Source organism: Euprymna scolopes, chromosome 35 (genome assembly GCF_053919585.1).
Source record: "Euprymna scolopes isolate OS-2025 chromosome 35, ASM5391958v1, whole genome shotgun sequence".
Classification (NCBI taxonomy): Eukaryota; Metazoa; Mollusca; class Cephalopoda; order Sepiida; family Sepiolidae; genus Euprymna; species Euprymna scolopes.
This window is the reverse complement of record NC_136516.1, coordinates 35849552-35877052: the sequence shown is the minus strand read 5'-3', so window position 1 is coordinate 35877052 and position 27501 is coordinate 35849552. Positions and strand designations below refer to the sequence as shown.

General features: G+C 32.7%; 1 protein-coding gene across 1 annotated transcript in view; it reads right to left on the bottom strand.

Moving 5' to 3' along the window:
* Positions 1-27501, bottom strand: part of LOC145259815 (cleavage and polyadenylation specificity factor subunit 1-like) — a 130234-nt gene that overhangs the window by 39146 nt on the left and 63587 nt on the right. The window contains exons 19-27 of the mRNA XM_080117616.1: positions 21610-21785; positions 19847-20013; positions 17818-17913; positions 12793-12871; positions 10914-11023; positions 5593-5704; positions 4102-4335; positions 2860-3012; positions 1178-1294 (exon numbers count right to left, since the gene is read on the bottom strand). Coding sequence (XP_079973742.1) covers positions 1178-1294; positions 2860-3012; positions 4102-4335; positions 5593-5704; positions 10914-11023; positions 12793-12871; positions 17818-17913; positions 19847-20013; positions 21610-21785 — 1244 coding nt within the window. The remainder of the gene's footprint in view (positions 1-1177; positions 1295-2859; positions 3013-4101; positions 4336-5592; positions 5705-10913; positions 11024-12792; positions 12872-17817; positions 17914-19846; positions 20014-21609; positions 21786-27501) is intronic.

Sequence of the window (27501 nt, the reverse complement as noted above, 5' to 3'; positions counted from 1 at the left end):
CATAAAATTATTGTACGTCAGTAGTTTCCAAAACTCTTAATCTTTTAATGAGAATCTGCTAAATATTTTATAGTTACAATGACTTTTCATTTAATAGATAAATGCTTCCAAATTCGTTTTAAATTTTCCAAGGATCATAAATGTGATTCATTCCGTTTGTAAATATCAATAAAAGATTAAAATGTTTTTTTTATAAAAAAAAATAATACATTAATAAAAAATATTTGGAAAGTTAAATTTGATTATAATATCAATTGGTAATTAATTAATTGAAATAAATGATTATAAAACTATAATTCTTACAGTAATGTTTTAATCCCTATTTATAAAAGTTATTGGGGAGTAAAAGAGAATTTGGTAAACATTTCAAAGCCAAAAAATGATGTTCTATTCAGCAGTTTAAATGCTTAAAAATTCCTGATATCTTGAAAAGGTAAGAAAAGCAATTCATTCTTTTCTTAAACTCATAACAAAAGAATTAAAATGTTTATAATTGTGAATTCAAACGTTATTTGATACTTGTACAGTTTAATAAAAAAAATCAAAATATCGAAAAAAAAAAGTTATATTGTATGTATCTGTTTTGGACTGAAGTTTTCCGGGGGGAAAAAATTCACTTAATTTGATCAAGTTTTTTTTTTTTTTTTTTTTTTTTTTTACAGCAGAAAAACATATTTATAAGACAGCATGCTGGAGGCAGCCAGGTTTGGATTTTTAGAACACATCACGGGGAGATAACTCCGTCTAAAGCGCCAACACCCCCTCCCCGTCTTAAATACTAGCTTTTCTTTCGTTCTTAAAAAAAAAAAAAAAAAAAAAAATTGATCAAATTAAGTGAAAATTTTTTTTCAAAGAACTTCATTCCATAACGGATATGGACAATATAACTTTTTTTTTTGTTTTTATTTTTTTAATGTCTTGATTAAACTGTTACCAGTTATTTAAATTTTCTTTAATGATATTATCAGAGATAAGGGAGATAACTCCTACTGTAGAATGTGACATCAGATTTAACAATAAAATATTGTTTCTATCTGCATATTTTTTTAGATTTCTGTTCGTCCAACAGATTAGTATGGTACAGCAAGTAAACAGAATGAACGGTCACAACCGATGCATTCAGATAATCGATATGTAATTCAACGAATAATATCAAGCATATCATAAGTGAACTTACCTTGCTTTCTGGATGATAAATAACAAAATAAGGAGTTGCGCGTAAAGGCACTTTCCGCACGGGCCAAGGGGAATCATAGGTTAAATGAGTAGGCAATACACAAATACGAAGTTCACCCTGTTAAACAGAAAAAAAAAACGTTTTTATATATACAGTAGAACCTTGGAATACGGTGGCCACAGGATATGGTTTTTTCAGGTTACGAAAATTTTATGGCCCCCTGGATACAATATTATTTATAATGTTATTTGATTATATACATGTGTATTATATGCTGTACTGTATTTTGTTACTAATTTTTAATATGTACCATATAAAATTTTGCTTAGGCCCCACCGTATGGCGATTTTACCTTACAATCCCAACCTCGGAACAGATTAATGCAGTATCCTAGGGTTCTACTATATATATATATATATATATATATATATATATGTATACACACATATACATATAAAAGTGAACGTGTCTGTGTGTGTGTGTACATTTCCCTACGCAATAACTGTCAATTTTCAGTCTACAGACTCGAAATTTGATATACAGGGTACTGAGATTTGGGAAAATCTTTGTAATCCGTTTTCGGCCATAAATTTGGCTGTTAAGGGGTCAAAGTTCAATGATTTGACTTTGGAGAACTCTACCAAACTCCTCCGCCAATTTTGGGTTTAAACACTTGAAATTTTAGATATAGATTCCTTGGACATGGATCTAACTTAATAACTTGATTTGAGCCTAAAACAATAAATATTAAGGGGTCATAATAGGGGTCAAAGTTAAAAAAAATTGAACGCTTTTTTTTTTTTTTGCTCAACATACACCTCCAAACACCCAGGCAATGCAAGGCTGAAATGCTAGTATATATATATATATATATATACACAATGTGATTTAAAAATAACACCGTATTTTAAAATATATAAAAAAAATTTTAAATAATTTATACAATTAATGAATATGAGAAGAAAATATAATGCGTGGACTTAAAATTCAATACAAGTGTCTTCATTCGTCACCAGCATTTCAAGTCGACCAGGAATCACATCAACTGATTTCACAAGAAACTCTTGTGGAATGGTGATCATAAATTCACATATTCTTTCAAGTTTCTAAATTTCTTGGTTTGGTTGAGTAAACTTGTTCTTTCAGCCAACCTCAGAGAAAAAAGTTGCAGGACGTTAAGTCGGGACTTCTAGCTAGCCGTTCCGTGTGAACAGCAATGACCCATACATCTTCCAGTGAATTGGCCATTCAACCATTCATGAACAACAATAGCAAAGTATGGACAAGCTCCATCTTGCAAAAAAAAAAAATAAATAAATAAAAAAAATTTTAAAAAATAAAGTTTCCAATAATGCCCCAAATGCTAATAATTGGCCAAATTTCATCTCTCAACATAGTGAGGTACCTCCATACTTTGCTATTGTTGTTGTTCGTGAATGGCTGACAAACAAATTCCTTGGAAGATGGATGGGTCGTCACGGTTCGGATGAATGAATGGCCGGCCAGAAGAAACTTGTAAAACCATGATGCGAAATTAGTTTAGAAAGTACCCTAAATAAATGCCTTTTATTTCAACTTAAAAAAAAAGCAATCAAATTTCTTTCCTTTGTTCACAAACGAAGAAAGGAAAGAAATTTGATTGCTGGTGTATTCTAGATACGAATCACAGTTTTTATACTTACAACTTTGTTGAAGTAAAGAAATCCTTTAGGGCAATTGATATTATGGAATGGAGCAAAACAGGTGATTGGACCATCAATGCTCATCGGATGAATCCGTAAAGATCCGCGAGCTGTCATAATGATCCAATGAGGATAAGCACCACAGATGAAAACCTGCAACAAAAACAACAATCAAAATTAATGGGTTTTTTTTAATAGAGTATTGATACTAAAATCGATACAAAAAAGCAAAAAAATAATTCACATTTAATATGTGATATTTTTGTAGTATTTCTTCTTGCACTGAAAATGTATTTGTATTATTTTGGATTCTTTGAACTACTGTTTTCATCTTGAATATCATTTTTACGTTTCGGTTGATATAACCGAAAAACATTCTTCAAGGCTATTTTATCAAACTCGGAAATCTTTCCGTCAAACTCGGAAATCTTTCCGTCAAACTCGGAAATCTTTCCGTCAAACTCGGAAATCTTTCCGTCAAACTCGGAAATCTTTCCGTCAAACTCGGAAATCTTTCCGTCAAACTCGGAAATCTTTCCGTCAAACTCGGAAATCTTCATGGAATTTTAAATGGAACACTTTATTTAATTTATTTAATTCATGGAGTGAGCATGTTATCATTCCGTCAGTCATGATTGAGTAGAAGTCCTAAGTCATTCACAATTGTATTTTGAATGTTGTTCGAACTGAAGATTGAACCTTCAATCTCCAGAAGAGTAACTTACAACTGTATTTTAACAAACTTTATCCACCACACCACGGATGTTACCGCGGCTGAAACGTAAAAATACCAAGATGAAAACAGTAGTCAAAATAATACAAATAATCAATCCTCATCTAAAAAACTCAATAACATAATGTAAATTTATTGATATAAAAAATTTTGAAAATTACATCTCACATTTTATAACTAGCATAGCTACCCACCTTTGGATGGGTCCTAATTTCCATAAATCGCTTAGATTACAGAAAAAACACAAAAGTAAAACTAAACAAGAACCCATGGCGTAATGGATAAAGTACTAAGTCAAATTCAGTTCTAAGTGACAATCTTCTGGAGGTTGAAGGTTCATGGGCGATATTAAGAATACAATTGTGAATTGCTTAAAACTTCTACCTGGTCATGGCTAACAGAAAGAGAGCAAACTAACCCCATGGATTAAATAAAGGGTTCTGTTAAAAATGCTGTGTAGATTCCAGAGGTTGACAGAAAAATTTTTTAAATGCACAAATGAAACTGACCCCCGAATATCCAGAGATATCTTCAAAATATCGCATCATGCAGACATGGTTTTCTTGAAGCATGCCAGTCTCATCGGGTATTTCAACAACTTTCTTGCGGGCGCGAGACAGACGCTTTACTCTCAGGATCAGATTATGTTGAATCTTCTTGAAACGAATCTTCAAATGATTATCAATTTGCGTTTGATAAAATGGAAACGCTTCGTAGATTAATAATTCTTCATCCACACGAGCCTGAAATAAAAAAAATAAATAAATAAAAAACAAAATAAAAAAAACAAAATAAAAAAAAACAATAAAAAAACAAAAAAAGATTTAAAAAAAAAAAAGATAAAAACTTGGTGAAAAAAAAAACATAGAATTAAAAGTCACGCCGAATAATGAAAAAGTCGAAATATTATAGATAAAAGTTTCTCAAAATTATTCCCTACTTCCTAACACTTGAGGGATGAGGACGTTAATAGTATCAGATAAGGAAGATAACTCCTATTCCAAGTTTTAAATTAAAATAGGAGTTATCTCTCTTACATTACAAGCTTTTTAAGCCATTATTTAAAATTATCTCCATTGTAATAATCTTCCTTGCTTGAATATATCTATTAACCCAAGAACTGTCAGCCATTCTTTCAATGTGGACATGCCATCGCAGTTTACTGTTCTATACAAATCTCCTTATACTGAGGTCATCAGATCTAAGCCAATCTTTAAGATTCACATTACACAGGCATCGTATCATTCTCATATCATGTTTGCTACGCATTGTCATGACCTTCTATAACCACTTTATACAACATACTCACTGTTTCAGGCAAACTACATCATTCTTTAAAAAAAGAAGTGAAGCATACATGGTTCCTCGTGAGTGCACAATGAAAAATGCATAAAAAAATGACTAATTTCAGCATTTGATCCCCCCTCCCCCATTTAGTCCCAAAAGTCCCTCCCCAGGGGACGTCAAATCCTGGTGAAAATGTAATATATGTAAATTGTAGTTCTGCACCATGCAAAAAAAGAAATGACTAAGTCCATCATTTGCCCATACCCCATTTAGCCCCAAAAGTCCCCAAGGCCTTAATCTATTTAAATTGAAGTTCAGTACCATGCAAAACTGCTAATAAATAGACATACACAGAAAATTTTGGACAAATAAAATAGTCCCAAAAATGGAATGTATTTATTAGCCCTAAAAGAGCACCTGGGGTACACCCAAGAGTTATCGCGAAGTATAAACAAACAAAATTATATAGAAATCAGTTAGTTACAACTTTTCATAAAGTTTTATAAAAATACAAGCTATCAATTATTTTTAATAAGTACAAAAGTGTAAATTTTAACCATTTTAATCCAAAAGGCACCCCTAAGGGGGCAACCAGAGTTTTCCCGGAAAATCCATTCTGTTACTTTTTTACTCATATCATGTTTAATGTTTGTGCCAAAAAAAAAAAAAAAAAAAAAAAAAAAATTGTATAAGTCTTTTATAAATGTACAAACCAGAAGATGAGGTCTGGAACGCCGGCAACCAAGTCCTACTAACAATAGCTCCTTGATGACTGGCATATCACCAATCACTTTCTCCTGACGATCACTACTTGTGCTGGTAGTGCTAAAAAAGAACAAATTAAAAGAACTTAGTATGTTTCAGAATCGATAGATTTTGTGCGATTGGTTTGGTGGTTTTGTTTTATGGCATATCATACCCTATTCAGAATATTTCATGCTGAATCCAGTCATTTTAGAACAAGTTTGTACAGTTCAAGTGTTTATAGTGTTTAATTTGTTTTGTAGGGAAAAATTAATGATTTTCTTTTGGATTTTGCAGAACATGATTGAGTTTTGCAAAGGAAAAGGGAAAAAAACACTAACATCAATGTTTGGTACATTTAAGTTAGGAAGCCGATATCTTTAGACAGCCTGATCTGTTAGAACCAGATTGTGTGGCTGGATAGATTAATATATTAAAGATTTGAATAATACTGGGCATAATGTCATTATTGTTACGTTGCCGTATCATAAAATGAACGTTTGTTATATATTGGTTGAAATTGGAATGGAGATAACATATTAAAACATGTCTATTTATAAAAGATTGTTGCGTTTGATTATCTTATCAGAGTTAATGTCGTTGTGTGTGTGATCGTCTAGTGGTCTTTCTATTACATATGTTCATATGCTGTTAAGTGTGAATATGTGTGTGACATGTCATTTGAACATACCTTCTGCCATTTTGTTGGCCATCTGGAAATTCTCGTCTGGGAGGGAGACTTGATACCTGTTTTTGGGGACAAAGATTTATTTCACTCCAAGACAAGACATTGGTTCTATAGTTTTTTTTATTCACCCTCCAGATCGTTCGCAGAAGTTTGGAAAGTGAATTTAGCCTTTGTTGTAGGTCTTATTTCTACCACGTCAGCGTTCGTTCCCCACCCCCAGCTAAGGGGAGGAGACAACGGCGAAGCCGTCCGCTCTCTTCCAAGTTCCAAGCAAATCTCCTCGATTCAGCTAACCTGATCACATGACTCACACGCAATCCAATCTTAACTTCCGGTCAACGTGTCTACACTATAACTCACACATCTCCCATCTCTCTCTCTATCCATGCTCTAACAATTATTGAGGTATTATTTTTTATTTTATACTTCTAACATATATTATTAAAGAAGAAAAAGTGTGATTACAAATGGAAACTAAAAGACAAATATTTTTTCTCCTTTACTTCAAATCAATGTTTAAATAAAAAAAAAAGCACATTAAGCAAGTGGAGTATAACAAGGGGGAAAGTAGAGAGATAATAACTAAAAAAAAAAAGGTACTTGTACAGTTTAATCAAGACATTCAAAAATGAAATATCAAAAAAAGGTTATATTGCACGTATCTGTTTTGGACTGAAGATCTCCGAAAAAAAAATTTAATTTGATTGAATAGACTTTTCTTTTTTCTTTTTTTTTTTACAGCGGAAAAACACGTTCTTATGAGAGCTTGTTGAAGTCAGCCATTATGGAAATTTTTAACACACCACGGGGGAGATAACTCCATGTAAAGCGCCGATACTCCCTCCCCATCTTTATTATGAGCTTTTCTTCCTAAAAATCAAACCTTTTGCTTGGTATCATAAATTTTTTTTTTTTTTTTTTTTTGCAACGAAAAAAAAAAAAAAAAAAAAAACCCTACTTGATGAAATTAAGTGAAATTTTTTTTTTTGGAGAACTTCATTCCATAACGGATACGTGCAATTTAATCTTTTTTCGATATTTTCATTTTTTTAATGTCTTGATTAAACTGTACAAATACCAAAAAAAAAAAAAAAAAAAAAAAAAATGTACTTAGACATCTTTCAGCAGATACTTTTCAAAATAAATAACGGCAACAAGAGACATCATCGTTTAAAAACGTGGTCGCCTTTACTTCAAATCAATATTTAAATATAAAAAAAAGCACATTAAACAAATAGGGTGGGACAAGAGGGAAAGTAGAGAAATAATAATTAAAAAGAAAAAAATAAGACTCTACTAAGACATCTTTCAGCCAAGACTGTTCAAAATAAATGGTGGCAACAAGAGACAACATCATTGTTTTAAAACATGGTCAAAATAAATTATTAGCAAAGGCAAACAAAAATAAAAAAATAGTATAGAAGAAAGGATAGCAAGAAACAATCTCAATGAACATCCATAAGTTCTAAATTATGGCTAAGTTCTTTTTGCCTACAAAGAGACGGTTGACATAATAGAAACTGCTGCGAGAATTTTTTCATAGGTTTTCAAGCAGTTTCTCTGTAAGATAGATAAAGCTTCATCTGTGTACCCTCCATTGCAGATCTGCCACTGCACTAAATGCTCACCAATAGAAGACTTATGAGTTTGTACACACCAGGATGTTGGCCAGGTTTTTGTGCCTACATATTGAAGGGAGACATGTTGAGAAATTCTAACCTCCAAGCACTGAATTGTATGCCTCACGTAATCAGCCTCGCACTGACCATTAAAACAATAAGCTACCATATTGTATTAAGTGGCAGGGATAGCATCCTTGCAAAAGGAGGGGAAAACGCTTCTCAGCCCAAATACTGCTCGAACCTTAGTTGAAAAATAACAACGCGAAACAGCTGTAGAAATTTATGTGAAAACTGGCTTTTAACACCAATCCACGGGAGCCATATATCTGTTTGCAACAGTTTGTGTGACCGAACAGATATATAATTATTACTACAGTTAATTTTTAATACCTATAGACATTAGTGTTTCATCCTTTCGGGAATCATCAGTGCAGGGAATTACAATTACAGCCAGTTGGGAAATTCGGAGCCAGCCACAAAGCCATCTCCGACTCCAGTAGCAAGGAACAAACCACACGGTCAACGTTAACCACAAGAAATACAGTTGAAATTAACTTTTATATTAATGTCTAGAACGTATATATATATATATATTATATATATATATATATATATATATATATCTGTGTGTGTGTGTGTGTGTGTGTGTGTGTGTGTGTGTGTGTGTGTGTGTGTGTCAATAACTACACATTGCTCTTTATTATCAAGTGGAAATTGAAATTTAATTGTGGAAGATTGTAACATTACAGATACAAATAAAAGAAATAAAAATCTGGGTTGGCATTTTTAAAAATTTTTTTAACAAAAGCATTTATTACCATTACTTTCCCATTTCAACAACACTTAAAAAGTCTCTCGCTGCCACATGTCCATCTAACATGGTCCGTGTTTCTCCTTCTGATTAAGTTTATATGGGACTAAAATTTGTCCGACATTTTAAATTACATCTATCATTGTGACGTAATCAAACGTATTTTCATACACACATTTGCCGATTACATTTTTTTACCATTACCGATTACAAAGCCAAGTACATCCATATATATCTGTGTGTGTGTGTGTGTAAATAACTAAATGTGTGTGTGTGTGTGTGTGTGTGTGTGTGTGTGTGTGTGTGTGTGTGTGTGTGTGTGTGCCAATAACTACACATTGCTCTTTATTATCAAGTGGAGGATGTTTGAAACCTTTGATCTCATTTCTGATGCAAGATTTGTGTGGCATGAGATTTTGCTAACAAATAGATCTTTGCTGCGGGTGGATGACAGGAAAATAGAATGCTGACATCAGCATCACAAATTCCCCATTCTGCAGATGCGACAAAGGCGAGCAGACTTTCCAAGAACTGACCCATCACTGCAATGTAGCATCCTTGCACTTGAGAAAAAAAGTTCTGTGGTTAAAAGCAGATGTTCAAAAATTCAATATGCTCCAGAAGGCTTTCCCCTGTTATGGATAAGTCGTTTAAATATGACTAGCTATAATCGTAGTATGAGAAGCCTAGTGAAGCATATTAATTTCTTGGTGCTGTTCAGTTATAATAGCGGAATTTGAAACAGTGCATTTCAAGTAAAACCAACGATATCTAAATTGTCATCAAATTTAGTAACATATCCAAAAATTATAACAAAAAAACGATAAGATAGAAAATTATTAATGAAAATAGGTTTTGAAATAAATTTCAGTTTATATAAATAAACAGCATGAAATCAGGGGAAGTAACTTTGTCTTGTTACAAGTAATGATGTAATGCTATGACCCACTGGGCTGTGATCATAGCATAGTATCTGTTAACTGTGGCAAGCAGGGCCAAAACATTATGATTATTATTGATTTGAGCGACGGCGTGGGTCGCTGGATCAATTATCATGATTAGAAGAACAAACAATTGAATTGGGAAAAAATGATTGACATATAATATAAAAAAAATCGCAAAAGGAATGTGAAAATAGAAAATAAATGTAAACATTATTTTGGGGTTTGCATAAACAAATAACTAGATTGGGGTTAAACATGTGATGTATGTAGATTTGGGGAGATTCTAAGCAGTTGTTAGCTGGACATCAGAGAGAACAGATGACTCAAGATGACGTGGGAAGCGGCGTCACTTTGGACAGCCAAGATGTAAACAACGTGTAATCTCTGAAAATTCCGGTAGGATCATAAAAATAAATTTTCGAAAATAATTCAGGTATGCGTTGTGTTATTTACATCTGTTAAAAGAACTGTTTGTCTACAACTGTTTCGATACGTCCATGTCAGTTGTTTCCTGTTCGAACTGTTGCATAAATGTTAAAATATACACACTAGACGATCAACTAAATGATACGACGTATATATACATACACGCATTTACACATACACGAATATACAGAGAAAAAGATAAACCCAACTATTAAATGCGTACGTCATTATGAAATATATTTACATACAACATGACATGTTTTATAATATATATCTCCCACCTGACTATATAACAATGGCAGATGTCACTGAATCATTGATTCGTCAAAGTACATGTTTTATGTAACAATGCAGTAATATTTAACTAATAGTGGCATGACAATTAATTAGATAACATTGGTTTTAATGAAAATTTTTTTTTTTTTTTTTGCCTTTCAGATTTTGGTATTATAACGAAGAAGCATCAATTTTTTTAATATCTGCTTTTAATCACACATGATAAATATATGATAGGAACTGTACGGTTGTCGTTTAGAATACTTTTAAAAGATGAAATTTGAATGTTACATTAAGTATTACATAAAGATTGAATTGCACCAGATTCCCTTTCCACAACCTAAGTAAGGGAGATTTCCCTTCGTTCTGTTTAATCTTGTTACAGGGCTTCATAAAGTTGATGGGAATACGAGGCACTGACAGCTTGCATATCGAAATTATCTGATTATTGCAATAGAGTAAAACTGCCGGTTGACAGAAAAATTTACTTGCTAAAATAAACAAACCAGAAAAGTGGGCATACCCTAGTTTCACGGAAGATTCAGTCATCTGAATGCTGTCGACCAACACTTTCTGTCCCATTGGGAAATTTTTCACGTAGTACGTCATTCGGAAATCAGGAAGGGTGTAGATCTGGAACAAAAAAAGATATAAAAAAATTTTATGTAAAATTTCTTTCATGTTTTGGAATTTTTTAGATAAAAGATTAATAAGTTGGAATATTCGCATCACTATTTTCACGTTTCAACCGATGTAACCTCGGATTTTTTTCAGATACATCTTTTTTGAACTTCAGAATCTTTTTTTATCCTCATCTTCTAGTTGTTGCTTCACAACGTTTCAACCCACTATTTCTCTGGCCTTCGTCAGGTGATTAACTGCGATGGGATATTATTTAATCAGATACCAAATAAACATAGATTTATGAGGCCAAAAAATCCAACCGTGATCACCCTTCAGAGTCTGTGGCACAGTGGATAGAAACATTGAATCTCTACGGTTCCAGGTGAGCACTGTCTTAAGATAGCGGTTTCAATCCTACCCAAAGCCGGTCAGAAGATTAGTTAGTCAAAACGTCGTGAGACAACAACAACTATGGAAGGCAGTAATTGCTGAGGATGCAGTTAGATTTGGCGTTTCTATCCTGTCACGGTAAACCACTTGATGAAGGTCAGAGGAATAGTTGACCGAAACATCATGAAACAACTATAAAGATGAGGATAATAGTGCGCAATAAATAAAATGGATAAATAATACTCATCTCAATGAAGTACAAATTACTCGTCTCAACAAGAATTCCAATTCATTAAATAACATTCAGAATCTTTGCCGAATTTTGGCACCCATATTGAATTTCAAATTGAACTCTTTCTTAAATCCATAGGAAATCATTCTCATTTCATCAACAATGCTTAATTATTAATTCTACCACGTCATGGCTCAATTGAACAAGAACAATCTACCCTCATGAATTAAATGATAGGTTCAGTTTGAAACTTCATATTGGTTTCAGAATTCAAATAATATAACCTCTAACTTTCTTTAGCTGTATATCTATATTAGCTGAAATATTGTAAAACTATATTTATATTAGCTGAAATATTGTAAAACTATATTTATATTAGCTGAAATATTGTAAAAATAATACTGATGCCTCTTCAGTCTCAAGAGGCAATGGATACCCCTCTAAGGGTAGCTGCGCTTGTAATTATGAGGAAAAAGCAGAGAGCACATACAGCATCTCATCTGGAATTGCCAAACTTTAGTACTGACCAAGCTCTACGTTGCTTAACTTTGGTGATCTAAAATAATAATCAAGATGAGAATAGTCGTCCAAATATTTTTCACATGAAAAAAAACTGTAATAGACCTATACTACTTCTCATCACAATCAAATAATGTTTTTCAATAAAAATGTGCAGTGCTTGTGCAGTATAGTGGAATTTCAAACAAAGTGAAAACATTATCTCATACATTAGTATAAATTCTAAAAATTATAAAAAAAATATCCAGTATAAAAATAATTAAAGTAAAACTAAAATTCATCGAATTATCGAGTTTTATCGTATGCTTTAATTGTGGAAGATTGTAACGTTGCAGATACAAATAAAAGAAATAAAAATCTGGGTTGGCATTTTTAAAAAATTTTTTTAACAAAAGCATTTATTACCATTACTTTCCTATTTCAACACCACTTAAAAAGTCTCTCGCTGCCACATGTCCATCTAACACGGTCCGTGTTTCTCCTTCTCCTGATTAAGTTTATATGGGACTAAAATTTGTCTGACATTTTAAATTACATCTATCATTGTGACGTAATAAAACATGTTTTCATATACACATTTGCCGATTACATAAAGTGGTAGACAACAAGAAAATATCATAAACAATAGAATACGTACTTCTAAGACTCCATTCTCTCGACAAACAATGGCCCAAAATGTTGCTTTTGTGTCTCGTTTTTGTTGTCCTTCAAAAAGACTGAAAGAAGAAAAGACAATAACGCATAAATTTTTTTTTTTTTTTTTTTTTAGAAATAAAAAGAATTCAAAATTTAATGAAAAAGTTGGTTGATTGGTTGGTTGGTTGGTTGGTTTTGTTTTATGACATATCAACCCTTTTTGAGGTTATTTAATGCCGAATCCAATGATTTTGAAGAAAAAAATTTTTGAATAGAATATATTTGGGTTTTTTTTCACGTCAGTTTCTATTTAACCCATAGTTGAGACCCTAACAGGTACTACCACTATGGGTCAGAGCAATGGCAATTAAGGGGTGGCTCCACACTCCCCGAAGCCCACAAGCTGGGGCCTCACAATCGAATATAGTTTAAGATCATATACAGGACCTTAATTAAAAAGAGAAACGGAAAAAGAAAAAGGGGTGAGAAAACAATATTGAACTGAAATTATTAATTCCAGCTGTCAAATCATAACTTAATATTACATTTCTGGGTGCTTCTCTATTATAATAACAAAAAAAAAATATTGAATTTTCAAGTGAAACAAATGGTACCTACACGTACCATAGTAACATCTCCAAAAATTATCACAAACGATCAGGTAGAAAAATAATTATTAATAAAAAAGAAATTTGTGAAATCACTGTATTACACTGAGGGATAAGTTGACAGGGGAGATAATTAAGTTTTATTGCTTACGTCAGATTGATAAGCGTAATTTTATTCCCATCTAAACATTATTGAAAACCATTTTTCATTAATAATTATTTTTCTATCTTATTGTTTTTCTGTCATTTTTGGATATGTTACTATTTTTTGACATAACTATGTAGGTATCACTGGTTTTATTTGAAATTCAATATTTTTTTTTCATTATAATAGAGAAGTATGAATTTTTTAGATGAGGTTTGGCTATTTGTATTGTTTGGATCGGAAAAATTCAGTTGTGAAGTGATATTCTCTAGACGGTTTAATCCTCAGTGAGTGATCGAAAAATACAATTGCAAATTACTTAGGACTGGGGAGGGGGGCTTTTTGGGCAGGTGCAAAATTCACTTAAATAAGATATTTTAATTTGTCCACATTTCATATATTATCGTCGTGATTTTAAATGTAAAAAAAAGTATTTGGGTGCCATCAGCTAGAATCGAAACCGAAACTGTAGCATTCAAAGCTAGTGACGTTACCACTGTACCAACATGACACGTATATGAACTGATTAAAAATAAACTAAGATGAATGTACAAAATGTATAAGAATTTTTTTTTAATTTTGACCCATTTTTGAGCCCTTAAAAACTATTTAACCGGCTAAAGACCCATTACAGAACACTCCGTAAAAAATCTTATCATTTGAGACTCCTAGTGCTGCTTTGCAACTTTTAGTTTCAGAAGAGATAGAGGTTGAAAATATGGAGACAGACATATTGTAGAATCCCGGGATACAGTGGCCCTAGGATATGTTTTTTTTTTCAGGTTATGATGTGGAATACGATGTTGTTCCGGTTCCTGATTACAGTATTTGCCCCACCTTATGGTGTTAATAATAACGTTATTTGGTTATATACATGTGTATAATATACTGTACTGTAATTTGTTATTAATTTTTAATGCCGTATATCGGGGGTCTACTGTATAGCTTTTTATATATTAGATTTCTATCCAGTCATGGTTGACAGAACAAGAGCAAGCTACCCTTATGATGTAAATAAAGGGTTCCATTCAGAATTCTGTGAAGATTCCCAAGTTTGACAGAATCATTTTCTGAGTTCAAAAAGATACGCCAGAAAAGGTCAGAGGTCACATTAACCGAAACGTGAAAATGACAAGATGAAAGCAGTCATCTGAAGATGGTTGGTTGTTTTTGTTTTACGGCATATCAACCTTTTTCAGGTTATTTAATGCCGAATCTAGTTATTTTGAGGAACGATTTTTAATGGAGTATATTTGTTTTTTAAGTCGGATTCTATTTAACCCATAGTTGGGACCCTAACAGGTACTACCACTCCGGGTCAGAGTGGACCTGGGAGCAATGGCAATTAAAGGGTGGCTCCACACTCCCCAAGACCCGCAAGCTGGGGCCTCACCATCGGATATAGTTTTAGGTCAAATTCAGGACCGTCATCCGAAGAATGCAAATAATACAGACACTGTTGATCAAACTGTTGAAGACGCCCCTCCAGGGGATTAATGGACTATCTCATGACGTCACTTCCGGTATAGAGTACCGGTGCCTGGCAGTCTGAGATTGGTATGCGATGAAGCCATTGAGGAATGGTATTCCCAACCGGTCTTTGCCTGTAATATATGTGAATACATGTTAGTTTCTAAAAATCCTATGTTCCTTTCGTTTATTACCATTTAACTCCATAACACTAACAAAATGGCTGCTTGTTATAAAGTTTGTTTTCAGGTGATGCAAATCTTTATAATGATGTGTAAAAAAGCTTTGATTATTATTTTGTTATCTTTGTATTTGCACCCCTCGTCAGGCTGACGTTCATATACTTCTATGAATTTCCATGTTCTTCTTTTCCTCTTTGCTTTATATCAATCGTTTTCTTGCTCAGAAGTGAATAAACTTGCGCGTTATCGATAACTTTCTCTTTATTAATCATTCCTATGTAGCCATAACCGAAGTTTCAATTATTACTTTGTAGTGATGTGCAAGAAATACCTAGAGTTATGCCCCTTGCTATCTATAATACATTATTAGATAACAAAGAAAACAAATATGATAGTCACTGTTCACCACATAAGATCTTACTTTTGTTAGTTTGAAGAGATCAAGGGGCTCCTTCCTGGGGCTAATACTTGATTCTATTATAGTTTAAATTTATATCCGAGGGCTCTTTTAAGAATAGACACTGTTCCCTTTATGGCTGCTATCTGTATTTCTTTACAGCTTGGTTTTCCAGGGATTGCTTCTAAGTATTTTTGAAGGTTCTTTTTTATTAGGCCAGTTGCTCCTGTCACAACTAGTATGTTTATTTCTTTCAGAAACCATGTTGTTTTTAGATCATTTTTTAGGTCCTGATATTTTGTTATCTTTTCCCGTTCTGCTCTATTAAGGCCAAAGTCGTTTGGAACTGTGACGTCGATAATGATTGCAGTTCTTCCAGGCTTGTTTCATATTACTATATCTGGCTTCATGTCTTTGTTGTAGAACACTTGTCACTTTTCCATTTGATGTTATCGGTGGTGGTTCATGTTCCCAGATGTTCGACGACCTATCTAGTTGCATATCTCCACAGATCTTCCAATGTAAGTATCTACATACTTTGTTGTGGCGAGCAGTGTAATGACCATCGGCTAGAAGGATCTTGCATCTAGACATTAGGTGGCTTGGGCTTTCAACAGCTGAGTGACAGAATTTGCATTGGTCGTTTTTTTTGTAGACCAGCCATTTTCTTATAGTGTGTGTGTGTGTGTGTGTGTGTAATTCAGCTGTTCTTAATTCCCTTCATTCCTGCGGCAATTGTTTGGTGGCCCTGAGGTAGAGGCTCGGCAAATGGAGCAAAAGATGGCTTTGTAACCGAGTTCAAATCTCATGACTGAGAGGAATTGTTACTCTACAATGATGATTGTGTAAGCATGAAACATTAGCTTTTGTAAGTAAAAATGAATTATTATTTAATTATAAATATATATGTGTGTGTGTGTGTGTGTGTGTGTGTGCGTGCGTGTAAATTTAATTTATTTGTTACAATGTTATTGGTATTAAAAGCATACATTTTTTTTTTTTTTTTTTTTTTGTATTTAATGGCTCATCTACAGTAACAAAATGTGACAAGGTCGTTTTTAATGTTAGGGAAAACCAGTTTCCCCAAAAAAGGGCACTCTTTCAGTAAACAAAAATACAAATTGCCTTAGTATAGAAGGGTTTCCCCCCCACCCACCCACATTGACTAAGGACAAATTAAGTGTAGCATCAGAACAGATACTACAATTAGATCTTAGCTTAAGACGAGAGCAACTTCAAAAAGGATAACTAATTTGCATTTTCCTTTAAAAAACAAACTTATCAATTTTCTGTTCACTTTTTTCTGTTTTCTTATTGGACGATTAGCTCCATTTCAATATTATGCTTGGTTCTTCTTTTGCATATTTTCTTTATTGTGCATAATTGCATTTGATGTTGCATTTAGTGTAAATCTGTAGAACAATCTATAATAAACTAATATCAATTTTTGGTCTAAGTACTTGAAACTTGATACATGGGGTATTCAAACCTGTGGAACAAAATCAATATTATTTTTAACCAGAAAAATAGCTGCTAATGAGTAAAAATTGGAACTTGGCAGGCATAGTTCAATGTAATCTGAATGCTCTACGCATGCGCAAATATACATTTATACATTTAACTGCGTTAATTTGTCAAGTTTTGATATGCAGATGGTAGCAAATGTTGCTAGAGAATTAATTTTTTTGGCATCAAAGTCATTTTTTCTAAACTTTTGGAATCACTATTTTATATTGGGTACAATATGATAATCAATAAAGAATTGGCTCTATATATAATACGAAATCTGCATAAATTAAAATATCATATTTAAATATATTTTATGGTCATATGATCTGATATACAGCATGTATGATTTAAAATAAGCTGCCCTTAATTGCAAACTGAAATTGTACGAATCATTTTACAACATATTTTCTTTTAAAAAAATAAGGTTACAACGTAACAAAATTTTTTTAAAAAAATAAGGTTACAACGTAACAAAATTTAAAAAAAAAAAAGGTTACAACGTAACAAAATTTTTTTAAAAAATAAGGTTACAACGTAACAAAATTTAAAAAAAAAAAAGGTTACAACGTAACAAAATTTTTAAAAAAAATAAGGTTACAACGTAACAAAATTTTTTTAAAAAAAATAAGGTTACAACGTAACAAAATTTTAAAAAAAATAAGGTTACAATGTAACAAAATTTTTTTAAAAAAAGGCAGTAGCTAAAAGTAATTACCTTGGTTTTGGCAAAGGCTTTGTAGTAGAATTTTGGGGTTTACTGAATGTAGACTTTGAATCTCCATACAGAAGTTCGTCTTCATCATCAACAAAACTGAAATATGAAATTATAAAATAAAATTAAAACATAAGATTAATTAAATAAATCAAATTTTAAAAATAAACAAAAACAATTTTGAATAAATAAAAAAACAATTTGGAATAAAAAAAAAAAAAACAATTTTGAATAAAAAAAAAACAATTTTGAATAAATAAAAAAACAATTTTGAATTAAATAAAATTTGAATTAAAAAAGATTATGCAAGTCTGTGAAGGCTGTTAGCAATGTAGAATATTAGGGTGTTAAAGTGATATCATGCACAAAACAGTCCAAAGAACAAAGGTTGTATTTAGATCATAAATCTTTGTATGTTTAGATCATAAATCTTTGTATATTTAGATCATAAATCTTTGTATATTTAGATCATAAATCTTCGTATATTTTCACATATTATTCACATATACAAATCAGTAAATATGAACTTGCTAATATAATCGGGATTGTAAATAAAAAAGATTAAATTGAAAGAAACTTAAAATTTAGAGATTAAATTACAAACAAGTGCCCAGTGAACAAGGCATGAAAAAAATCACTAAGTTCAGCACTGACACCCACCCCCTTCTGATTTAGCCCTAAAAGTCCCCAGGGGACGTCAAATCCTAGTTAAAATGAACAAACGGTGTAGTTTTAGGCCTTAACATAGCTATTTGAACCCAAAAGGCACCGGGGGGGGGGCTGGAGTTTTCCCTGGAAAATCTGTTCTGTTACTTTTTTACTCACATCATGTTTAATGTTTATGCAAAATTTAAAAAACTCCACGGCATAGTTATTGAGAAAAGTGTGGACAGACGAACGGACAAGGATGAATTTACAGGTCCACCTTCCTTTTATCGGGGGACCAAAAGCATTTGTCAGGCTAGTGTACAAAATGTGATGATGTATGAAAGTGAAACCGGGTAAGTGAGAGTTGAGGACATGCATTGCATGGCGAGAAATGACGGAGTTATTCATCAAGTTTCATTAATAGACATCCAACATTTGGATATGACGAGCAAGATTCCAAATAATTTTGGCATTCCTTTCATGGTACTATTCTGATTTGAGCTGTGATAGCACTCTTCAGTTAAAGAATCGTCTGGGGATTGAATTGGAAGACATTAACTTTGAAATAACCTTACAGATAAAAATTTTGGCAAGTAAAATCTAACAAGTATAAGAGCCATGAATCACATCTCTTACTGATGAAATGATCACCAAAGTGTCCCCACATATCATTGAAGTAACAATAAGATAAAGACTGTTGCATATTCATGATTAAAACTTGGTGGACAAATCAGCTTAGACTGACATTTATTGGTATTATTGAACTTCAAAAAGGATTTTGAATTTTATTAACGATCCCATGGATGGCATTTTTGGGAAGGGAGCAGTTACTCCGTGTAAGAGACTTTTGATTAAAAATACTTTAATTCCTTCAAACTTTCTTAGGACAACCAACAAAAGAAAAGGAAAATAGTTGGTGCTTCTACACTACTGGGATGAAATTTCAGAAGTCATAATAGTGAATTTCACATGAAAACAATTGTATCTACGTAATCCTCGTATTTTTAAGATGATTATAAAAATCGATAAGGTAGAAAATTATTTTATGAAGAAAATAAAAATAGAATTTGATGAAAATCATTGTAAAACATAGAATTAAACAGGGAGGTAATTTTCTGTTTTGATTTAAACAAGATGGCAGAAACTTTTCACCTGCTAACACGATTAAAGTTGTTTTGTTTAATAATTCAGTAATATTCGGATAATTTCGACTGCATAATTTGGAAGCTAACATTGTAATTTATTAGAATTGACAACAAAAAAAAATCAGTTGAAACCATTATTTTTTATCTGAAAACTCCATTAATTGACTACAAAATTTTGTCCCAATTCTGTAGAAGCGTAAAATAGTTTTAACTCAAAAGTGTGAATCATGTTTGCTTACGTGTTGGCCAAACTTGGAGTAGAAGTAGAAAGTTGGTCGTCGTGGATTTTCGGCGGTGGTCTGCTGAAATCCGATGTGTTTGGGTTGTAGTTTTCAGATTTGACTGGTGCCGTTGAAAAGAGGCCACTTAGGTCCTTGTAAACACACATTGTGATGATTCTGTTTTTCTGAAAATCAAAAAACAAAATTAGTGTGATTGGTGGTTATAATGCCCATTAATTAATAGATCAGAATGATGTATTTATCTTCAGTAAAAATTTCTGAACAATTTGGTAAATTTTAAGTAGGACGGCCTCCTAGATTAAATGTGGTATTATGGTGATTGATAATTCTAATTAAGAGTAAGATATACATTTTCTAATCATGGTGACAAAGGACGATCAATGGCACCTATTTTCCCCACATTTTTGAATAGCCTTGTGCCTAATTTGTTCAAATATTAAACATTTTATAGGTTGTGCAATAAATATTTAAAAATGTTGCAAGGGCGATAACTCAGATGTAGTTCATACTTGATGAGTAATTTCCCTTTGATAGTTTCTCTACCATCGCCAAATCCTAAAATACTAAGGAAAATAATCACAACCCAATACAATGTCCCTATTAACTTACCTCTCTACAAAGGTAAAGTTAGACACAAGGTCGGTTTTAAATGCAGGAAAAAAATCCATCTGCCAAAAAAGGTACCTTGGATTGAAACAAAAATAAAAATTGGCTTAGTCGAGATGTTTCTCCTTCACTGACCAAGGATAGAACAGATACTACACTTTACTTCTAGCCAAAAGGCAAAAGAATTCAATGTTAGCTTTAAGAAAATAATCTGGATAATTTGGATTATTCAGAATACTGTTCTCATCCCGGATGTTAACACATTCACTGCCAACTACTAACGATGACTACGATATTGACTACTGTGCACTCATTAACAATTATCCTCAAATTGCCTCCAGGCCTTGATAAGTTGAGACTCCTTTTTAAAAAAAGGAGGAAAAATTTCAGTAAAATCAAATGTATGCCAAAGGACTAAATCCATAAAAATGATATCATTCACATATTAGACATTTAAAGATTAGGAGTCAATTGATTTCATATTTTACATTTTAAATAGGACGTTTTGCCGATATTATATCCCCTAAAAATCTCTTCACACATTCGCTGCCAACTCCAAGTATTCTTGTACCCTGGCATTTGCTTAGCTTTGCCCGCTACAAATAAACTTGTAGTAACAAAATTCTTTTTCTATTACTTAATGCACGTACGATAACCATCTTTAACTTGGTTGGTTATTTTTGTTCTACGGCATATCAACTTGTCTAACTTGGAATGGCATCTCAAAATAACACATATTGAATCGTATGTTTACGACTTATCTCGTATTTGGCCCTTGTCATGTACTATGCGAGTTTTTTTTTCTAGCGCATACATATAAGTTGAATGATTCACTATAAATAAAAGCTGATCCGAGGCATTTTTATCACAAAATTATACAAACTGATATTTGCATGTGGCACACTAAGATATTTTCTTAATGTGCCAAATACAAGAATTTTATAAATAATACAAATTTAATATATATCCGATATTATATTCATAGGCATTATTTGTTGACTATTATATTTGTCTTTCTTGCTTTTCTGTACAAACTTGTATCACCCCTTACACGTCTCCCTGAGGTTACTCTTTGTCAGTGTTCCTATACTAAAAGTTAAGAATTTTTTTTTTTTTTTTTTTTAAATTAAATTAAAAAAAACAAATTGAGTTACCTGTTGAAGTTGGGGTTTGGTGACTGCCAAACGAACCCCACTCCCAAAACTGTCTGCCCTCAATGATAAGAGCACCAATTGACCTTCTTGGCTCATCACTAACAAGAACGGATCGGCCACCGAACAATGGACGATCGCAGAACCCACATCGATTGGAATGTGCTGCAACTGTTTCACTGCAAAAAAAAAAAAAAAAAAAAAAAAATTAATGTAAATACTTCCACTTACCAAATTATAAACATTAGCTTCATCCTGACACAAGGTCAGTACAGAAGAGCAAACAGATTGGTTGGTTGGTTGGTTTGTTTAACTCTCATATCAATCTTCTTTGGGTCATTTAATGCTGTATATAAGGTTTGTTTGCTTTGTTTTATTTTTTTTTTTACTAAAGTCACTACTTATCAAGGCCTAGAGGCCATTCAAGGATAAAGGTTAATGAATGCAAGGTGGAAGTGTAGTAATCATCAACGGTGCAAATTGGGTAGAATTTGATTATTTATAGTCATACCTCAACTTGTTTACATTGGATTTGATGACTACCATGTTGTATTCAATTAGGAAGCAGGCCAGCAGAATAGTGTTCCACAGGCGAGTAGTTCTAGGAAAAAGCTTTGTTCATGGAATCAGCGTTTAGATTTAAGCACAGAGTATAGGAGGATATCATATAAAGTGGTTGTAGTTAGTCAAGTATTTTTTTGTGAAAGTTTGGCAAGAGAAGGGATTATAGATTGGAGTTCAGTTGAACACTTGCCATAAAAATTTGCCTTCTATATTTGTTGTCTTCGGATAGTTAGTTGTTTTCAAGGTTCATTGTCACTAATAGTATTTGAGTGATGTTTTGATATTGTTTGTGAGGGATTTATATTTTGTGGCAAAAATTTGCTCTTTTTAAGAAGTTTAGGATATTATCACAGTTTTCCTTTTCAAAGAGGTCTTTTAGATCGTCTTATAAATGGTTGGCTGTTTTGTTTTTCTGGCATATTAACCCTTTTCAGGTTATTTAATGCCGAATCCAGTTATTTTGGAAAAAAGTTTTTATGCTTCAAGTTCTTTATAGCTTCAAATATTTATTTGTAGAGTTTCGTTTGGTTCTTTTGTTTTAATGAAGAAATAATTTGTGGCGATTTTAAATGGTACCTTTTCTTTTATTGTAAATTGAACTCATTAATAAGAAAAAATTAAAATAAAATGGTGAGGTACACTTGGGTTTGAACAGGGAATCATTCAATCTGTAGTCGAATGTTCTACCACAAAGCTATATCTCCAGATTATAATAAATCTGTTTTTTTAAAAAGAAATGATTTGCTGGAATTTTATTATCTCCCTTGGCCAGTGTAATGTAAAACAGTCCCCTGTAAAAATTATTTTTATCTATAAGAGAGAAAAATTATTTTTAAGATTGGATTTTTTTCGATTTTCAATAATTATCGGATTAATTTCTTTACAAAACATATCTTAAGAACATTGCCAAACATAAATCAGATTTGTGTGAAATTTGCAAAAGATAGGTTTAGCCGTTTTGGAACCTATGAGGAAGAAACTCACACTGTGGCCTTTATATAATAGTATAAATATATGAAAAGTAAAAGAGTAACGTGACTGTTACGTCGCAAATTAACAAATAAAGCAAATAAATAAAATATTGGGGTCGGCATTTTTCTTTTTGAACAAAAGTTTTTTTCATTGCCGTTATAATTGTTTCGACACCACTTAAAAGGTAGTCTCTCGCTGCCACATGTTGTTTTACTCGGTAGCGGTTCTCCTTCCTCCACTGCATGCCAGCCGCACTAGCCGTTTCTCGCCTTCACTTACACGTCCATCTCTTCGATCTCGTCTTTCTTTTCCTTGCGAGCAAATGTTTCATTTTTTCTCCATTTTTTTCATTCCTCTTCTCGCGCACACTTCCCAATTTGTATATGAGGTATTTTGACTACTTTTGAATACACAGCATAATCACGTTGCACTGGTTCTCGTCAGATCACTGAAGTTAAGCAACGTTGAGCCTGGATAGTACCAGATGGGTGACCATTTGGGAATTCTAGGCGCTGTATGTGATCTCCGCTTATCTCTGCATTTGTTTCCAGTCGTCCTGCATATACTCTCTACTTGCCACTGGTGTTTAACAATGTTGACTCACAAGAGATGTTGTTGGAGATAACGCACCTCCTACCACAAAAATTTCACGCGCAGGCACCCTTTCGTGGGTATCCATAGTCTGTCAAAGACTGAAGGAGCCCCTTTATTTTGACTATTGCTGATGTTCACATGCTGACCATCCCAGGGCTCTACGGACAAATTTATCTTAAGTTGACCTTTGACAACTAAATATTTTCATTTACTAGCCAAATAGAAAAGTTACTAGCCAAACCCACATGATTTTTAGAATATGACATCTTCATTCTGTGACGAGTATGTACATAAAGATTTTTCTATGTTTTTTTTTTTTTTAACAAGTGCAATTCTAAATATACAACAAATTTTACGTTGATACTTGAAGGTATAAACATTCTAATTTCTTCAGATGTGTTTTTTAAACATCCTTTGTTAAAAATAGTATATTGTTCTATTAAACTTTTGTTGTTTAAATAATTTTATTTTGTGCATTAAAAAAAAAAAAAAAAAAAAAGTTGAAAAGATATTTTTCACTCAGTAGCGAGCTTTCAAAGATTGTTAATGAAAGAAATACAATTGCCAAAAGATAAGGGTTTCATTATTTCTAGTTGCCACTTTAAAAAATCACTCGCAAATGCGACTGTTTCACTCGTAATGTAGAGTCCTGCATCCTTCGCTGCTGCTGATACTTTCCACGCGCTCACACACACTACGTTACACACCTTTACAAGAATTTAATTAAACCTGCCTGAGGCAATAAAAGAAAACAATAACACAAGAACAATGAAATCCAAATAAAAATGCCTTAGTATATAGTCTGTTCAATATTTTTTATTTTATACTTTCCTTAGTATATAGTCTGTTCGATAAAAATGCCTTAGCATATAGTCTGTTCGATAAAAATGCCTTAGCATATAGTCTGTTCGATAAAAATGCCTTAGCATATAGCCTGTTCGATAAAAATGCCTTAGCATATAGCCTGTTCGATAAAAATGCCTTAGCATATAGCCTGTTCGATAAAAATGCCTTAGCATATAGTCTGTTCGATAAAAATGCCTTAGCATATAGCCTGTTCGATAAAAATGCCTTAGCATATAGTCTGTTCGATAAAAATGCCTTAGCATATAGCCTGTTCGATAAAAATGCCTTAGCATATAGTCTGTTCGATAAAAATGCCTTAGCATATAGTCTGTTCGATAAAAATGCCTTAGCATATAGCCTGTTCGATAAAAATGCCTTAGCATATAGCCTGTTCGATAAAAATGCCTTAGCATATAGTCTGTTCGATAAAAATGCCTTAGCATATAGTCTGTTCGATAAAAATGCCTTAGCATATAGTCTGTTCGATAAAAATGCCTTAGCATATAGTCTGTTCGATAAAAATGCCTTAGCATATAGCCTGTTCGATAAAAATGCCTTAGCATATAGTCTGTTCGATAAAAATGCCTTAGCATATAGCCTGTTCGATAAAAATGCCTTAGCATATAGTCTGTTCGATAAAAATGCCTTAGCATATAGCCTGTTCGATAAAAATGCCTTAGCATATAGCCTGTTCGATAAAAATGCCTTAGCATATAGTCTGTTCGATAAAAATGCCTTAGCATATAGTCTGTTCGATAAAAATGCCTTAGCATATAGCCTGTTCGATAAAAATGCCTTAGCATATAGTCTGTTCGATAAAAATGCCTTAGCATATAGTCTGTTCGATAAAAATGCCTTAGCATATAGTCTGTTCGATAAAAATGCCTTAGCATATAGTCTGTTCGATAAAAATGCCTTAGCATATAGTCTGTTCGATAAAAATGCCTTAGCATATAGTCTGTTCGATAAAAATGCCTTAGCATATAGTCTGTTCGATAAAAATGCCTTAGCATATAGTCTGTTCGATAAAAATGCCTTAGCATATAGTCTGTTCGATAAAAATGCCTTAGCATATAGTCTGTTCGATAAAAATGCCTTAGCATATAGTCTGTTCGATAAAAATGCCTTAGCATATAGTCTGTTCGATAAAAATGCCTTAGCATATAGTCTGTTCGATAAAAATGCCTTAGCATATAGTCTGTTCGATAAAAATGCCTTAGCATATAGCCTGTTCGATAAAAATGCCTTAGCATATAGCCTGTTCGATAAAAATGCCTTAGCATATAGTCTGTTCGATAAAAATGCCTTAGCATATAGCCTGTTCGATAAAAATGCCTTAGCATATAGCCTGTTCGATAAAAATGCCTTAGCATATAGTCTGTTCGATAAAAATGCCTTAGCATATAGCCTGTTCGATAAAAATGCCTTAGCATATAGTCTGTTCGATAAAAATGCCTTAGCATATAGCCTGTTCGATAAAAATGCCTTAGCATATAGTCTGTTCGATAAAAATGCCTTAGCATATAGTCTGTTCGATAAAAATGCCTTAGCATATAGCCTGTTCGATAAAAATGCCTTAGCATATAGTCTGTTCGATAAAAATGCCTTAGCATATAGTCTGTTCGATAAAAATGCCTTAGCATATAGTCTGTTCGATAAAAATGCCTTAGCATATAGTCTGTTCGATAAAAATGCCTTAGCATATAGTCTGTTCGATAAAAATGCCTTAGCATATAGTCTGTTCGATAAAAATGCCTTAGCATATAGTCTGTTCGATAAAAATGCCTTAGCATATAGTCTGTTCGATAAAAATGCCTTAGCATATAGTCTGTTCGATAAAAATGCCTTAGCATATAGTCTGTTCGATAAAAATGCCTTAGCATATAGTCTGTTCGATAAAAATGCCTTAGCATATAGTCTGTTCGATAAAAATGCCTTAGCATATAGTCTGTTCGATAAAAATGCCTTAGCATATAGCCTGTTCGATAAAAATGCCTTAGCATATAGCCTGTTCGATAAAAATGCCTTAGCATATAGTCTGTTCGATAAAAATGCCTTAGCATATAGTCTGTTCGATAAAAATGCCTTAGCATATAGTCTGTTCGATAAAAATGCCTTAGCATATAGTCTGTTCGATAAAAATGCCTTAGCATATAGTCTGTTCGATAAAAATGCCTTAGCATATAGCCTGTTCGATAAAAATGCCTTAGCATATAGCCTGTTCGATAAAAATGCCTTAGCATATAGCCTGTTCGATAAAAATGCCTTAGCATATAGTCTGTTCGATAAAAATGCCTTAGCATATAGCCTGTTCGATAAAAATGCCTTAGCATATAGTCTGTTCGATAAAAATGCCTTAGCATATAGTCTGTTCGATAAAAATGCCTTAGCATATAGCCTGTTCGATAAAAATGCCTTAGCATATAGTCTGTTCGATAAAAATGCCTTAGCATATAGTCTGTTCGATAAAAATGCCTTAGCATATAGCCTGTTCGATAAAAATGCCTTAGCATATAGTCTGTTCGATAAAAATGCCTTAGCATATAGCCTGTTCGATAAAAATGCCTTAGCATATAGTCTGTTCGATAAAAATGCCTTAGCATATAGCCTGTTCGATAAAAATGCCTTAGCATATAGTCTGTTCGATAAAAATGCCTTAGCATATAGCCTGTTCGATAAAAATGCCTTAGCATATAGTCTGTTCGATAAAAATGCCTTAGCATATAGTCTGTTCGATAAAAATGCCTTAGCATATAGTCTGTTCGATAAAAATGCCTTAGCATATAGTCTGTTCGATAAAAATGCCTTAGCATATAGTCTGTTCGATAAAAATGCCTTAGCATATAGTCTGTTCGATAAAAATGCCTTAGCATATAGTCTGTTCGATAAAAATGCCTTAGCATATAGCCTGTTCGATAA